General features: G+C 46.4%; 1 protein-coding gene across 4 annotated transcripts in view; it reads right to left on the bottom strand.

Moving 5' to 3' along the window:
* Positions 1 to 16,361, bottom strand: part of myo5aa (myosin VAa) — a 107,412-nt gene extending 91,051 nt beyond the window's left edge. For 3 of the 4 annotated variants that reach the window (XM_071401073.1, XM_071401071.1, XM_071401072.1), the window contains exon 1: positions 16,089 to 16,360. In XM_071401073.1, coding sequence (XP_071257174.1) covers positions 16,089 to 16,145 — 57 coding nt within the window. In that variant the 5' untranslated portion in view covers positions 16,146 to 16,360. Of the gene's footprint in view, positions 1 to 16,088 lie in introns of all 4 variants that reach the window. The other variant, XM_071401068.1, reaches the window with a different exon arrangement.
* Positions 16,362 to 16,451: the final 90 nt, after the last annotated feature.

A 16,451-nucleotide genomic window follows, 5' to 3' on the forward strand; every position in this document is an offset into this window, starting at 1 on the left:
GCTGGAAACAGCAGAATTATAGTTATTGGTACTGGCAACAGCAGAATTATAGTTATTGGTGCTGGCAACAGCAGAATTATAGTTATTGGTGCTGGCAACAGCAGAATTATAGTTATTGGTGCTGGCAACAGCAGAATTATAGTTATTGGTGCTGGCAACAGCAGAATTATAGTTATTGGTACTGGCAACAGCAGAATTATAGTTATTGGTACTGGCAACAGCAGAATTATAGTTATTGGTGCTGGAAACAGCAGAATTATAGTTATTGGTACTGGAAACAGCAGAATTATAGTTATTGGTACTGGCAACAGCAGAATTATAGTTATTGGTGCTGGCAACAGCAGAATTATAGTTATTGGTACTGGCAACAGCAGAATTATAGCTATTGGTGCTGGCAACAGCAGAATTATAGCTATTGGTGCTGGCAACAGCAGAATTATAGTTATTGGCGCTGGCAACAGCAGAATTATAGTTATTGGCGCTGGCAACAGCAGAATTATAGTTATTGGCGCTGGCAACAGCAGAATTATAGTTATTGGCGCTGGCAACAGCAGAATTATAGTTATTGGTGCTGGCAACAGCAGAATTATAGCTATTGGTACTGGCAACAGCAGAATTATAGTTATTGGTGCTGGCAACAGCAGAATTATAGTAATTGGTACTGGCAACAGCAGAATTATAGTAATTGGTACTGGCAACAGCAGAATTATAGTAATTGGTACTGGCAACAGCAGAATTATAGTTATTGGTACTGGCAACAGCAGAATTATAGTAATTGGTGCTGGCAACAGCAGAATTATAGTTATTGGTGCTGGCAACAGCAGAATTATAGTTATTGGTACTGGCAACAGCAGAATTATAGTTATTGGTGCTGGCAACAGCAGAATTATAGTTATTGGTGCTGGCAACAGCAGAATTATAGTTATTGGTACTGGCAACAGCAGAATTATAGTTATTGGTGCTGGCAACAGCAGAATTATAGTTATTGGTACTGGCAACAGCAGAATTATAGTTATTGGTACTGGCAACAGCAGAATTATAGCTATTGGTGCTGGCAACAGCAGAATTATAGTTATTGGTGCTGGCAACAGCAGAATTATAGTTATTGGTGCTGGCAACAGCAGAATTATAGTTATTGGTGCTGGCAACAGCAGAATTATAGTTATTGGTACTGGCAACAGCAGAATTATAGTTATTGGTACTGGCAACAGCAGAATTATAGTTATTGGTGCTGGCAACAGCAGAATTATAGTTATTGGTACTGGCAACAGCAGAATTATAGTTATTGGTGCTGGCAACAGCAGAATTATAGCTATTGGTACTGGCAACAGCAGAATTATAGTTATTGGTGCTGGCAACAGCAGAATTATAGTTATTGGTACTGGCAACAGCAGAATTATAGTTATTGGTACTGGCAACAGCAGAATTATAGTTATTGGTACTGGCAACAGCAGAATTATAGTTATTGGTACTGGCAACAGCAGAATTATAGTTATTGGTACTGGCAACAGCAGAATTATAGTTATTGGTACTGGCAACAGCAGAATTATAGTTATTGGTACTGGCAACAGCAGAATTATAGTTATTGGTACTGGCAACAGCAGAATTATAGTTATTGGTGCTGGCAACAGCAGAATTATAGTTACTGGTGCTGGCAACAGCAGAATTATAGTTATTGGTACTGGCAACAGCAGAATTATAGTTATTGGTCCTGGCAACAGCAGAATTATAGTTATTGGTCCTGGCAACAGCAGAATTATAGTTATTGGTGCTGGCAACAGCAGAATTATAGTTATTGGTGCTGGCAACAGCAGAATTATAGTTATTGGTGCTGGCAACAGCAGAATTATAGTTATTGGTGCTGGCAACAGCAGAATTATAGTTATTGGTGCTGGCAACAGCAGAATTATAGTTATTGGTACTGGCAACAGCAGAATTATAGTTATTGGTGCTGGCAACAGCAGAATTATAGTTATTGGTGCTGGCAACAGCAGAATTATAGTTATTGGTGCTGGCAACAGCAGAAATATAGTTATTGGTACTGGCAACAGCTGAATTATAGCTATTGGTACTGGCAACAGCAGAATTATAGTTATTGGTGCTGGAAACAGCAGAATTATAGTTATTGGTACTGGCAACAGCAGAATTATAGTTATTGGTACTGGCAACAGCAGAATTATAGTTATTGGTGCTGGCAACAGCAGAATTATAGTTATTGGTGCTGGCAACAGCAGAATTATAGTTATTGGTGCTGGCAACAGCAGAATTATAGTTATTGGTGCTGGCAACAGCAGAATTATAGCTATTGGTACTGGCAACAGCAGAATTATAGTTATTGGTGCTGGCAACAGCAGAATTATAGTTATTGGTACTGGCAACAGCAGAATTATAGCTATTGGTACTGGCAACAGCAGAATTATAGTTATTGGTGCTGGCAACAGCAGAATTATAGTTATTGGTGCTGGCAACAGCAGAATTATAGTTATTGGTACTGGCAACAGCTGGGTTGTGGATTTGATCCCTACATTTCCCAATTACTGAGCTATGCGTTTCTTCAATGTACCTTTACCTGCCTTCTTTCTCCTCTCTCCCTCCTTCAGCTTCCCTCTAGAATATTGGGTCCTCTGACCCTCCCACGGCCGGAGCAGACAGGAGACAAACCTAGTTTACAATACCACCCTGTGTGTGTGCGCGCAGTGTTTTCCATTCGCGCCAGCAGTCGGCTAATCAGCCGATTACAGACTCATTTTCTGCCGGCTACTTTTTGCACTTCATATTAACTAGGCTACTTTTCATTTAAAGTTTCCATTTGCTAGCCTGATGTGCCTGTCAGTCTCAAAGCGAATGATGACAAGGAAACGCAGTCTGCTGTCTGTCCCGCCTGCCGGTACAGTGTATGAGTGCTGTGGTTGGTTGCAGTCAGATTTCTTTACATGGAGGAGGGAGAAAGCATGACGCTAGTGAATTCGCACGTCCCATGTATTGTACATGGTAACGATACCAGACAGTGACGCTAAAGAGAGTGACTCTCGTCAGTCAGTGTAGCATACCGAATCGCATCGGTGAGAGAGCCGTTCATTTGGCTCCCTAACTTGTATAGTGCCTTCGGAAAGTATTCACACCCCTGGACTTTTCCCACATTTTTTTGTGTTACAGCCTCAATTTAAAATGAATTAAGTTTAGATGTTTTGCACTGGCCTACACACAATGCCCCATAATGTCAAAGTGGAGTATTTTTGGGGGACTTTTTTACTAATTAATTAAAAATGAAACAGCTGTCAATAAGTAGTCAACCACTTTGTTATGGCTAGCCTATATAAAAGTTCAGGACAAAAAAAAAGTGCTTAACTTGTCACATAATAAGTTGCATGGACTCACTCTGTGCAATAAGTGTTTAACATGATTTTTGAATGACTACCTCATATCTATACCCCACATACACAATTATCTGTAAGGTCCCTCAGTTGAGCAGTGAATTTCAAAACACAGATTCAACCACAAAGACCAGGGAGGTTTTCCAATGCCTCACAAAGAAGGGCACCTATTGATACAGTTGAAGTCAGAAGTTTACATACACCTTAGCCAAATACATTTAAACTCAGTTTTTCACAATTCCTGACATTTAATCCTAGTAATGATTACCTGTTTTAGGTCAGTTAGGATCACCACTTTAATTTAAGAATGTGAAATGTCAGAATAATAGTAGAGAGAATGATTTATTTCAGCTTTTATTTCTTTTATCACATTCCCAGTGGGTCAGAAGTTTACATACACTAAATTAGTATTTGGTAGCATTGCCTTTAAATTGTTTAACTTGGGTCAAACGTTTCAGGTAGCCTTCCACAAGCTTCCCACAATAAGTTGGGTGAATTTTGGCCCATTCCTCCTGACAGAGCTGGTGTAACTGAGTCAGGTTTGTAGGCCTCCTTGCTCGCACACGCTTTTTCAGTTCTGCCCACAAATTTTCTATAGGATTGAGGTCAGGGCTTTGTGATGGCCACTCCAATACCTTGACTTTGTTGTCCTTAAGACATTTTGCCACAACTTTGGAAGTATGCTTGGGGTCATTGTCCATTTGGAAGACCCATTTGCAACCAAGCTTTAACTTCCTGACTAATGTCTTGAGATGTTGCTTAAATATATCCACAAAATTTTCCTTTCCCCATGATGCCATCTATTTTGGAAGTGCACCAGTCTCTCCTGCAGCAAAGCACCCCCACAGCATGATGCTGCCATCCCCGTACTTCACGGTTGGGATGGTGTTCTTCGGCTTGCAAGCCGCCCCCTTTTTCCTCCAAACATAACGATGGTTATTATGGCCAAACAGTTCTATTTTTGTTTGATCAGACCAGAGGACATTTCTCCAAAAAGTATGATCTTTGTCCCCATGTGCAGTTGCAAACCGTAGTCTGTCTTTTTTATGGCGGTTTTGGAGCAGTGGCTTCTTCCTTGCTGAGCGGCCTTTCAGGTTGTGTCGCTATAGGACTCGTTTTTACTGTGGATATAGATATTTTGTACCCATTTCCTCCAGAATCTTCACAAAGTCCTTTGCTGTTGTTCTGGGATTGATTTTCACTTATCGCACCAAAGTACGTTCATCTCTAGGAGACAGAACGCGTCTCCTTCCTGAGCGGTATGACGGCTGCGTGGTCCCATGGTGTTTATACTTGCGTACTATTGTTTGTACAGATGAACGTGGTACCTTCATGTAACCGGTGTGAAATGGCTAGCTAGTTAGCGGGGTGCGTGCTAATAGCGTTTCAATTGGTGACGTCACTTGCTCTGAGACCTTGAAGTAGTTGTTTTCCTTTGCTCTGCAATGGCCGCGGCCTTTGTGGAGCGATGGGTAACGATGCTTCAAGGGTGGCTGTTGTCGATGTGTGCAGAGGGTCCCTGGTTCGAGCCCAGGTAGGGGCGAGGAGAGGGACGGAAGCTATACTGTTACATTGATGCTGTTGACCCGGATTACTGGTTACTGCGGAAAAGGAGGTCAAAAGGGGGGTGAATATAACCGGTGTGAAATGGCTAGCTAGTTAGCAGGGTGTGTGCTAATAGCGGTTCAATCGGTGACGTCACTCGCTCTGAGACCTTGAAGTAGTTGTTTCCCTTGCTCTGCAATGGGTAACGATGCTTCGGGGGTGGCTGTTGTCTATGTGTGCAGAGGGTCCCTGGTTCAAGTCCAGGTAAGGGCGAGGAGAGGGACGGAAGCTACACTGTTACATTCAGGCGTTTGGAAATTGCTCCCAAGGATGAACCAGACTTGTGGAGGTCTACAATTGCTTTTCTGAGGTCTTGGCTGATTTCTTTTGATTTTCCCATGATGTCAAGCAAAGATGCACTGAGTTTGAAGGTAGGCCTTGAAATACATCCACAGGTACACCTCAATTGACTCAAATGATGTCAATTAGCCTATCAGAAGCTTTTAAAGCCATGACATCATTCTCTGGAATTATCCAAGCTGTTTAAAGGCACAGTCAACTTAGTGTATGTAAACTTCTGACCCACTGGAATTGTGATACAGTGAATTATAAGTGAAATAATCCGTCTGTAAACAATTGTTGGAAAAATTACTTGTGTCATGCACAAAGTAGATGTCCTAACCGACTTGCCAAAACTATAGTTTGTTAACAAGAAATTTGTGGAGTGGTTGAAAAACGAGCTTTAATGACTCCAACCTAAGTGTATGCAAACTTCCGACTTCAACTGTAGATGGGTAAAAGTTTAAAAAAGCAGACATTGAATATCCCTTTGAGCATGGTGAAGTTAATAATTACACTTTGGATGGTGTATCAATACACCCACTTACTAAAAAGATACAGACGTCCTTCCTAACTCAGTTGTCGGAGAGGAAGGAAACCGCTCAGGGATTTCACAATGAGGCCAATGGTGACTTTAAAGCAGGTACAGAGTTTAATGGCTGTGATAGCAGAAAAGTTAGGATGGATCAACAACATTGTAGTTACTCCACAATACTAACCTAATTGACAGAGTGAAAAAAGGAAGCCTGTACAGAATAAAACATATTTCAAAACATGCATCCTGTTTGTAACAAGGCACTAAAGTAATACTGAAAATAAAGCTATTCACTTTTTGTCCTGAATACAAAGTGTATTGGATTTGCCCAAACATTACAACACATTACCGAGTACCATTCTCCATATTTTCTTGCACAGTCTTGGCTGCATCATGTTATGGGTATACATGTAATTGTTAAGGACTGGGAACTTTTTCAGAATAAAAAATAAATGTAAATGGAGCTAAGCACAGGAAAAATCCTAAAGGAAAACCTGATTCAGTCTGCTTTCCACTAGACACTGGAGGGTGAATTCACCCTTCAGCAGGACAATAACCTAAAACACAAGGCCAAATATACACTGGAGTTGCTTAGAAGACAGTGAATGTTCCTGAGTGGTCGAGTTACAGTTTTGACATAAATCTACTTGAAAATCTATGGCAAGACCTGAAAATGGTTGATCAACAACCAATTTCACAGAGCTTGAAGAATTTTGGAAAGAATATTGTGCAAATGTTTAACAATCCAGGTGTGGAAAGCTCTTAGAGATTTACCCAGAAAGACTCAGATGCAATCGCTGCCAAAGGTGCTTCAACAAAGTATTGACGCAGGGGTGTGAATACTTATGTAAATGAGATATTTCTATATTTCATTTTCAATAAATTAGCAAAAATGTCAACAAAAAAATAATCTGTTTTCACTTTGTCATTATGGGGTATTATGTGTAGATGTGTGAGAGAAAAAAATCTGTTTAATCCATTTTGAATTCAGGCTGTAACACAAACTATTGTGGAATAAGTCTAGGGGTATGAATACTTTCTGAAGACACTGTATAGGCTACAGTAGGCCTAAGCTGTTTGATTATCTTCAGATAAATGATGAAAACATTCAATGAAGATGGTGAATCACTGCAGGAACAACAGGTAGTGGTGAGCCTCATTCTGATCCACATATGATAATTAGGGCCCTCATGGAATCCAGGCATTAAAACAGAATTCAACAATATTAAAAAATGTATTGACCTTAGTAGGGAATCAACTAAATAAATATTAAATTCATAATATGCCCAAGTTTATCTTAAGACATGAACAGAAGGCATCAGTGATTCCTATTTCCTGCAACTTTCTGAAGAGGGAAAGAGAATGCTCCGGTCTGTGAGTGTGCGGTGCGTGCATCTACCACTTTGCATAGCCTTTAGTGATGCTGTTAATGAGAACAGTCTTCTGGTTGATGGAAAGGCTTTTCCAAAAACCTTCTCAATTAAATGTTAACTACAAAGTAGCCTATGCCTACCTGGCAGAATGATGACATGATTATTTGTATCAATCCAGTGGGTATTTGTTTCGCAAACTCCCATTACATGTACAGCTAAACAACAGCCTCTTCCTAGGTGTGCACTTAAATTAAAGGGTAACTACACCCAAAAATCTACATTTCTCTCTACACAATATCACAACAAATGTTTCCAATCTGGGAGGTAAACTCGATAAAGTATTTCATAATTTCGCTGTGCATTTCAGATGGAATCCTGGTATTAGAATGTACGAGAGAACACCAGAATAGAGCTCCTGGAACCCTTGGGGGCAAGCACCCCCGAACCAGGGGCGCCTGGCTGGCTACCTTTTCTATTTGGCTGGCTAATCTATGTACTTGTGGGAAACACTGGTGTGTGTGTGTTGCTTATGCAGCGGAGGACCTTCTGAACTAACCGTTTATTGGTTAGAGACACAAAAAGAAGAATGTTCCCTAGACCTCTGTACGCATAAATAAAAGCACGCACACCCTCAGGGAAAACCTCTGATTTGACACACCCTTTGACACTTAGACTAAAAGGCATTAGCAATGCACACAGACATTTCAGTTTTTATGGAAAGACTTCATTTGTGCAGCAGTGAATGCATCCTAAGTATGGATAGTCATGTCTGCAGACAGATGGAAATACACTGCCGGTCTGTCTAACACAATCTTTCTATATGTTTCTAATATATCCACACACTCCTTCTTCTGGTGTGTGGATGGATGTCATAGTAGTAACCCTGAGGACTCGGACACTTCAGGGTATCAGTCATTCACACCACACCGACACACACCACTCTCTGTTCATTTGGAATACAGCAGCTGGCCTAGTGGGGGGATGGGCAACTCATCTCTCTTTCTCACACACCCAGACTCTCTGCCCTCATCTGAATTATCCTCCTCACATTGTTGGTCAAATACAATAACATCAACAACAAAGAAGTAGTATTTTCTTTGTTGGGTAGGGTCTTGTTATTCTAGGCTGTTGTCATTAATTTCTTTATTATAATTATACTAAACTCAAATTGCATCCCTCTATTTGGGCTGTTTTGATCAGGCAGTGATACGTCTTTATCTCTCAGCTCTCACCATTCCCCTGGCCTAGCTGTCTCGAGCTTGGGCTGCGTTGTTTCACTATATTGGATCATTCCAATACATTGGTATCACTCCGCGGCGGAGGGATACATCCGAGGTGAGGATTTACAGATTTACTCCCCGTTTACACCTGTGTCACGGCTGGGGTACGCCCCTATATATAGACCCCATGGCCGCGACACACGTTCTCTTTCATTTTCTCGGCAGACGTCCGTATGGTTTGAGGTACAAACTTTCTGAAGTTCGCTTGGTAAGTGTAATATCTTGCGTGGAAGTATACTCACTGGCTGTTTGCAGCCTGGAGCAGCTGGCCACATGGCCACATGGCCACATGGCCACATGGCCAGCCCCTAGAGTGCTCCACCCGCTGCGTGCGGTTGATCTGTATCTTCCGCCCGTGGTTTGTCGTGCTTGTGTTTTGTTAGCTCTACACTACGACTCTGTGTGCATCCATTAATATATTGGTGGCTCTTGCTGCCACAAACTGTATTTACCTTACACAACTTGCCGACTGGCTTGTTTTGTGTGTGTTGTGAATTGTTTTAACATGCTGTCCCCGCGCTATAGGCGCAGGTTCTCTGCTAACTACCCTACACGGGTTCTCTGCTAATTACCCTACACGGTTTTCTTGTTCTTTCTCCTGCAGAATGTAAGAGTATGGTGGTGGGCTGCCACTACGTTGAGAGATTAACTTTGGAGTTCCTTAACGGAGTTAGTCCATCATTTTTTGTTTTCTGCTTGGATATTAAACCATCTAGGTAAAAATCGCAGTTGGCAAAACACAAAAACACATAAATCAAATCCATTACCTGGTTGCTGTTTTTTTGTCTGCCTGTTTTTCCCACATGTGTTTGCAGAGGTACTGGGTAATTTATCCCTCACCGGGTTCCTGTTCCTCCAAGCTGGTCACGACATGGCTCTCCCAGGGAGTCGGACGCCTGCTCCGTGGCCTTGTTGGCTTGGCTGAGCTTATGGCTTCCCTTTGTGACAGGTGTGATGGTGCCATCCCCCCTGGGGATCCGCATACCTTGTGTATGCACTGCCTGAGTTTGAGCCATACTGGATGCCTGTTTTGTGTGGTGTTTGGACGCCTGCACCTGGCGCGATTGGAGGCCATGCACAAGTGGGTCGGTCAGGCTGGGGCTTAGGCTGGGGATGAGCTCCCTCCCTCAGGAGTGGTGCGGCAGCGAGCTGTTAGTCCCCTCTACTGGGCCCAGTATCCCTCCAAAGAAGCGTGGCCAGAGCCACCGCAGGCAGAGCCCATCTCCTGCCAGTCCTGGAATGGGGCATGAGCCAGACCGCTGGGACCACCTTGAACGGAGGGCGCATGCCCTGCGTCAGGAGGTTGATAGCTACGATGGCAATGACAGCTGTTCCCTGTTGGCCAGTGATAGGCTGTTCCTGGGGGACGATGCTGGCACTGTTCACCACGTGAGCGGGGCTACCAGGCTGACAGGCCATCACAAGCCGCCAGCGGGGCTTCATCACCCCCAGCGGCTCGAGAGGCCTACTCACTTGGGTAGCCACTGCACTGGACATCAACTGGTGAACAGTGAGGACTCTCCATCTGTCCCTACCTCTGCTGAGTTCCGCGAGGCCTTGCAGGAGAGCTGGGCCTCTGCCAGGGCGGAACTCGCGACTGAAGGCGGGACTCCTCCCCCCCAGAGGTACAATGCGGCCATGCTGCTGCAGGCCTACCTGCAGCAGCATGGCACGTAGGACGTTGGAGCTCCTCCGGGAAGTGATGGGAGGTGTCTCGTCTGCTTTCCCTGCTCCAGAGGGATGTGGCCCGTGCCAACGGACGGGCCATGGTGCAGGTGGTTACCTCCTGGAACCTTGTCTAGGTTGGCCCAATCCCGTCTGCCAGCTGCTCTCCAGAGCACATTTGCCACTCACCCCATCACCCCAGTGCTGATGTTGGCCCAAGGGTTGATGACATTCTAGAGCAGACCGATAAGGTTCGTAGGGACCGGGACACCCTGAGACGGTTCATGCCGCCTCCTCACGCCCCGGGTCCAAGGCAGACGGACCGTCCCCACCCACCTGCACCCGAACGACGGTGGGGTCCTTCTCCTGACGCATTGCCTCGTGCTAAGGGACGACAGCGGGGAGGGGCACAGCGTGAGGTGAAGCAACAGCCTGTTTTCCCACACGAGTCTTCCTCGTTTTTTGCAGAGGTACTGGGTAATTTATCCTATTCCTCTAAGCGGGTCACAACATAAGCTCTCCCAGGGCTTCGGACCCCTGCTCCGTGGCCTTGTTTGCTTGGCTGAGCTTATGGCATCCCTTTGTGACAGGTGTGATGGTGTCAACCGTCACCACCATAGGGACGTGCCTGGGGGACCCATGTGCTCGGGGCCCTTCTTTGGACACTGTGTTAACTAACCTCCAGACGAGCTTCAATGCCATACAACTCTCCTTCCGTGGCCTCCAACTGCTCTTAAATGCAAGTAAAACATAATGCATGCTCTTCAACCGATCGCAGCCCGCCCGTCTAGCATTACTACTCTGGATGGTTCGGACTTAGAATATGTGGACAACTACAAATACCTTGGTGTCTGGTTAGACTGTAAACTCTCCTTCCAGACTCACATTAAGCATCTGCAATCCAAAATTAAATCTAGAATCTGCTTCCTATTTCGCAACATACCCTCGTAAAACTGACTATCCTACCGATCCTTGACTTCGGCGATGTCATTTACAAAATAGCCTCCAACACTCTACTCAGCAAACTGGATGCAGTCTATCACAGTGCCATCCGTTTTGTCACCAAAACCCCATATACTACCCACCACTGTGACCTGTATGCTCTCGTTGGCTGGCCCTCGCTTCATATTCTTCGCCAAACCTACTGGCTCCAGGTCATCTATAAGTCTTTGCTAGGTAAAGCCCCGCCTTATCTCAGCTCACTGGTCACCATAGCAGCACCCACCCGTAGCACACGCTCCAGCAGGTATATTTCACTGGACACCCCCAAAGCCAATTCCTACTTTGGCCACCTTTCCTTACAGTTCTCTGCTGCCAATGACTGGAACAAATTGCAAAAAACACAGAAGCATGAGACTCATATCTCCCTCACTAACTTCAAGCATCAGCTGTCAGAACAGCTTACAGATCATTGCACCTGTACATAACCCATCTGTAAATAGCCCACCCAACTACCTCATCCCCATATTATTATTATTTTTGCTCCTTTGCACCCCAGTATCTCTACTTGCACATTCATCTTCTGCACATCTATCACTCCAGTGTTTAACTGCTAAATTGTAATTATTTCGCCACTATGGCCTATTTACTGCCTTACCTCCCTAATCTTACTTCATTTGCACACACTGTATATAGACTTTTCTATTGTGTTATTGACTGTACGTTTGTTTATTCCATGTGTAACTGTGGTGTTTATGTCGCACTGCTTTGCTTTATCTTGGCCAGGTCGCAGTTGTAAATGAGAACTTGTTCTCAACTGGCCTACCTGGTTAAATAAAAAGTGAAATAAAATTAAAATTCATTTAAAAAAAGAGGAGAGGCGGGCCCTGGCAGGTCCCCTGACATACACTTACCCGGTCTCGGCCGCTTCTCCCGGTCTCAAAGGGCAAAGTGGGAGGAGTGTTTGGAGTCCCCATAGGGGTTGTCCTCAATGCTCGAGGGGTACTGACTCCAATCCCGGTGCCGGCCTCCATTCTTTAGGGGCCTTCGTGTCACCGCGGTGGCCGACCCTCTAAAGAAAATCCTGCGGCTGGAGATTTCCTCACTCCTGGACAAGGGTGTTGTCCGCAGGATTGAGACATCAGAACGGCTAGGCGGGTTCTACACCACTATTTTGTGGTCCCAAAAAGAGATGGAGGGTTTTGACCGATTCTGGACCTCTGCAACCTCAATGGGTACTTGAAGGTACTGAGATTCCACATGAGGTCCCCAGCCTGCGTGTTGCAGGCCGTGTCCAGGGACCAGTGGTTTGTGACGCTGGACCTGATGGATGCGTACTTCCATGTTCCTGTTTACCCAGCTCATTGGGAGTACCTCCGATTCGCTTTCGAAGGGAGGGCTTACGAATTCATGGTTCTCCCCTTTGGCCTCTCCTTGGCACCCCACACTTTCACAACTTCTCACGTACCGAAGATTGTTGATCCTTAATTACCTGGACGATTGGCTGATTGTGCCCCGACCAGGACCCAGGTCCTGTCAGACAGAGACGTGCTCCTGACCCACATCGGTGGGCTGGGCATTACTGTAAACAACAAGAGTCGTCCGATGCCCACACAGAGGATGGCCTTCATTGGTATGGAACTGGACTCAGTCCTCATGAGAGCAAGCCTGCCCACCAGAAGGGTTCAGGCGATCTTAACTTGCCTTGATTACTTTCGGCAGGGGCGGGTGGTATCCACCCTAACCTGCCAACGCCTGTTGGGCTTGCTGACGGCGGCCTTGTTGTTGATTCCCCTGGGCCTGCTCCATCTCCGGCCTCTTCAACGGTGGTTCAACTCCCACCAGCTGCACCCAAAGCGTCACCGTCACCGCCAGCTGCGGGTGACCGCACAGTGCCTCAGGGTATTGTTGAGGTGGCGCTGTCACTCCTTTCTCTCAGACGGGGTGGAGATGCTAAGGATGTGCCGCCGGGAGCTGGTCAGCACAGACGCCTCCCAGATTGGCTGTGGGGGGTGATCAAGGGCAGGTTGGCCAGCGGGTGTTGGCTACCCCTTGGTGCGGCGGGCACATCAATACACTACAGCTCCGGGCTGTACTGCTGGTCCAGCAGTCTTTCCTTCCACATCTGAATGGAAGACATGTCCTGTTGAGAATGGACAACACCACAGTGGTGGCTTCCATCAACCATCAGGGTGGACTGAGGTCCCACCGCCTCCATATTATGACACGGAATCTCCTTCTCTGGGCTCAGGGACATCTAGTGTCTCTACGCGTAGCACACGTACCTGGCATCCTAAATGTGTCAGTGATCCTCTCGAAGGAGGGCCCGCCACCTTGGGACTGGAGCCTACATCCCCAGGTGGTGCAGCACCTGTGGGACAAGTTCGGGAGGGTGCAGGTGGACCTGTTAGCCTCTCTGGACAATGCACACTGCCCCCTGTGGTACTCCATGTCGGAGCCACCAGGGCCTCTGGGCTTGAAAGCTCTGGCTCACGATTGGCCAGGCCTTGAGCTTATGCATTCCCCCCTTTTCCCCTGATCCAGGCTGTGCTGGACAGGACCAGGATGGCAGAGCATCGTCTGCTTCTGGTGGCCCCATACTGGCCCAGACGACCCTAGTTCAGCCTTCTCCTGTCCCTGTTGTCTGGGACACCTTGGCAACTTCCCCGGACCTGCTGTTTCAGGTTGGCGGAACTCTGTGGCATACGAGGCCGCACCGCCTCAGTCTGTGGGCTTGGCCACTGAACGGCACCAATGGACTATGTTAGGACTACAGGAGGGTGTAATGAACACCATGCAGAGCACAAGGGCGCTGGTTACAACCGCGGCATACCAGTTGTGCTGGCGGTTGTCCTGCTCTTGGTGCACTGGTATTGAGGTTGTGCCCGAGTCATGCGGGGTGCAGTATGTCCTCCAATACCTGCAGTCTCGCTTGGATGAGGGCTTGGCGGCCTCTACACTGAGAGGGTCTTTGGCCGCTATATCTGCCTGCCATGCGGGGTGGGGCGCCATCCCTTGGTCTCCAGGTTTATGTAGGGGGTTCGTTGCCTGCGTCCAGCTAGGACCCGCTCAACAGCAAGCTGGGATCTGGATGTGGTCTTGGCAGCTTTGGCAAAGCCACCTTTCGAACAGTTGGAGTCTGCCTCCCTGAAACACCTCTCTATGAAGGTGTTTTTTTTTGTACCGATTACTTCCATGAAGAGGGTGGGTGAGCTCCATGCTCTTTTGGTAAGTTCTGAGTGCTACCGGATGGACCCTGGACCCTGTATATCTCTCCACCCCAGTTCTTCATTCCTCCCGAAGGTTCTGTCAGACAGGCATGTGAACATCCCTTTTTATCCTGTCTCCTTACAACCCTCCCGGCAGTGGCGGGGGAGTCTGGACCTCCCTCCGGCATGCAGTGCACTGTGAGGACACTGGCTACCTATGTGGAGCGGACACAGTCAGTGAGAACAACAGACCAGCTCTTTGTCTCACGATTACGACAGCATACCGCCTGGCTGGCAGGCCAGTGCTGGGATCTGTGGTGGCACATTCAACACGAGGTGTGGCTGCGTCCTTGGCTCTACTGACAGGAGTGCCCCTCGCTGATATCTGTGCTGCGGCCAGCTAGGCTTCCTCTTGCACCGTTGTTAGGTACTATCGGTTAAATGTGGCACCTCCCTCTGCGGTTGGTTCAGCGGTCCTGGGCGTCGCCTCCCCGTTCTGGGACTGTGCCGGGACCCCCTTCCATATTGACGGCCCCTGTGTTTCGGTCCCGCGCTGGGACTTTGCCGCTGGCTGGCCAGGTCCCTCTAGCACCGTCTAATCTGGTACGGGTATACCAATATATTGGAGTGATCCAATATAGTGAAACATAACGAAGGTTACGTATGTAACCACGGTTATGTGAGCTACATGGATCACTCCAATCCTCTACGGTGCTAGAGGCGCCTCAAAAATTATGTAGAGAACGTGTGTCGCGGCAATGGGGTCTATATATAGGGACGGACCCCAGCCGTGACACAGGTGTACACAGGAGTAAATCTGTAAATCCTCACCTCAAATGTATCCCTCCGCCGCGGAGTGATACCAATATATTGGAGTGATCCATATAAATGTACATAAGTAACCTTCGTTCAGCTGGATGCAAAGTTTGGAACGTTCAGCTAGGAATATCCGATGTAAAACAAACATGCATGGCTGACTTGTAGAATACGGAATAACGTCAGCTCTATTTGTGATATTTCTATCTACGTTTGCATACTGAACATGGTCATGGTCAAAAAGGGGGACCAAAATCTCTAAACAAATCGCGGTGACGTAAGCGGGGCCCGTGACGTCACCACTGGTATCAGCATCATTCCTCTCTCCTCCGTAACCAAACCGAATCCCAGCCTCGAGATCAAATAAACGGCCTTTATAAAACACAATAACAAACATCACTGTGCGACTGCCGGTTGACAAAATAACATGATTTATTTAGGTCAAAAAACACCATTCTCCATCTTAGCCAGTGCGATGCTAAATGTATACCAAAATAAAAATCGTATTTTTAAAAGTGCATCAACCCAGACCTGACATTAAGCCGAATAATAAAATATTTAAATTGACGGTCATTCTGAGCGGGGGGCTATGAAGGGCAGAGACAGAGGCCGAATCGCAGAACCCATAGCCTCGGCGCTTTGTCAGCTGAGCTGCTGCACCCATTTTAACACAGCAGAGAGCTAAATATAGAAGACGCCTTCACTCAGTCATAGGCTACTGCATGTCAACTTATATGTACTGTGTATTGCCCCAGGCTGTAGGACGCTGCTTTAAACGCTTTTCATACGTTCCAAAAACCACGCACTGGTTTGATAATCACCTCCGGTGCGTTGTTCGAGGCTTTGTGACCTGTCAATCTCGATGTTTGGTTTAAAGACTTCCCTCTCATTCATTCCCGCCATCAACGAATGAACGATTATAAACAAGCTCTTTGCTTTGTTCTCATTGAAGAAAGCGCTGCAGAAACGCTATAAACGCACAAGGCAAATACCGATTACGTTGGTTATATTACCTTTGTGTACAGCTCTGACGCTGCCATACTGGTGGAGCTGTCGTGTCCTTTTTCCATGAATCTCAGCAGCTAGATTTGAACATCAGTAGTTCGCCGCTCCGTTTTTTCCTCGCAGTTAATAAAAGTCCCTCCAGGTTTTAGGTTACTCTCTTTTTAGTGTACAACACCTAGCGCCATCATACCTAGAAAACCTCAATATTTTGGCATCTCTCGGAGCATTATGGGAATTGATGATGGATAAAATGATTCAGTGAAACGCGGTTGTTGCCATGGGCTCGGAAACATGGCTAAACAGCGCTCCGCTGTGGCCAAGAGGCGACATCGCTTTAGTTCTGCTGGTTAGAACCATGGTTAGAAGCCTGC

This window comes from Salvelinus alpinus, chromosome 5, assembly GCF_045679555.1.
Source record: "Salvelinus alpinus chromosome 5, SLU_Salpinus.1, whole genome shotgun sequence".
In the NCBI taxonomy this organism is placed as follows: Eukaryota; Metazoa; Chordata; class Actinopteri; order Salmoniformes; family Salmonidae; genus Salvelinus; species Salvelinus alpinus.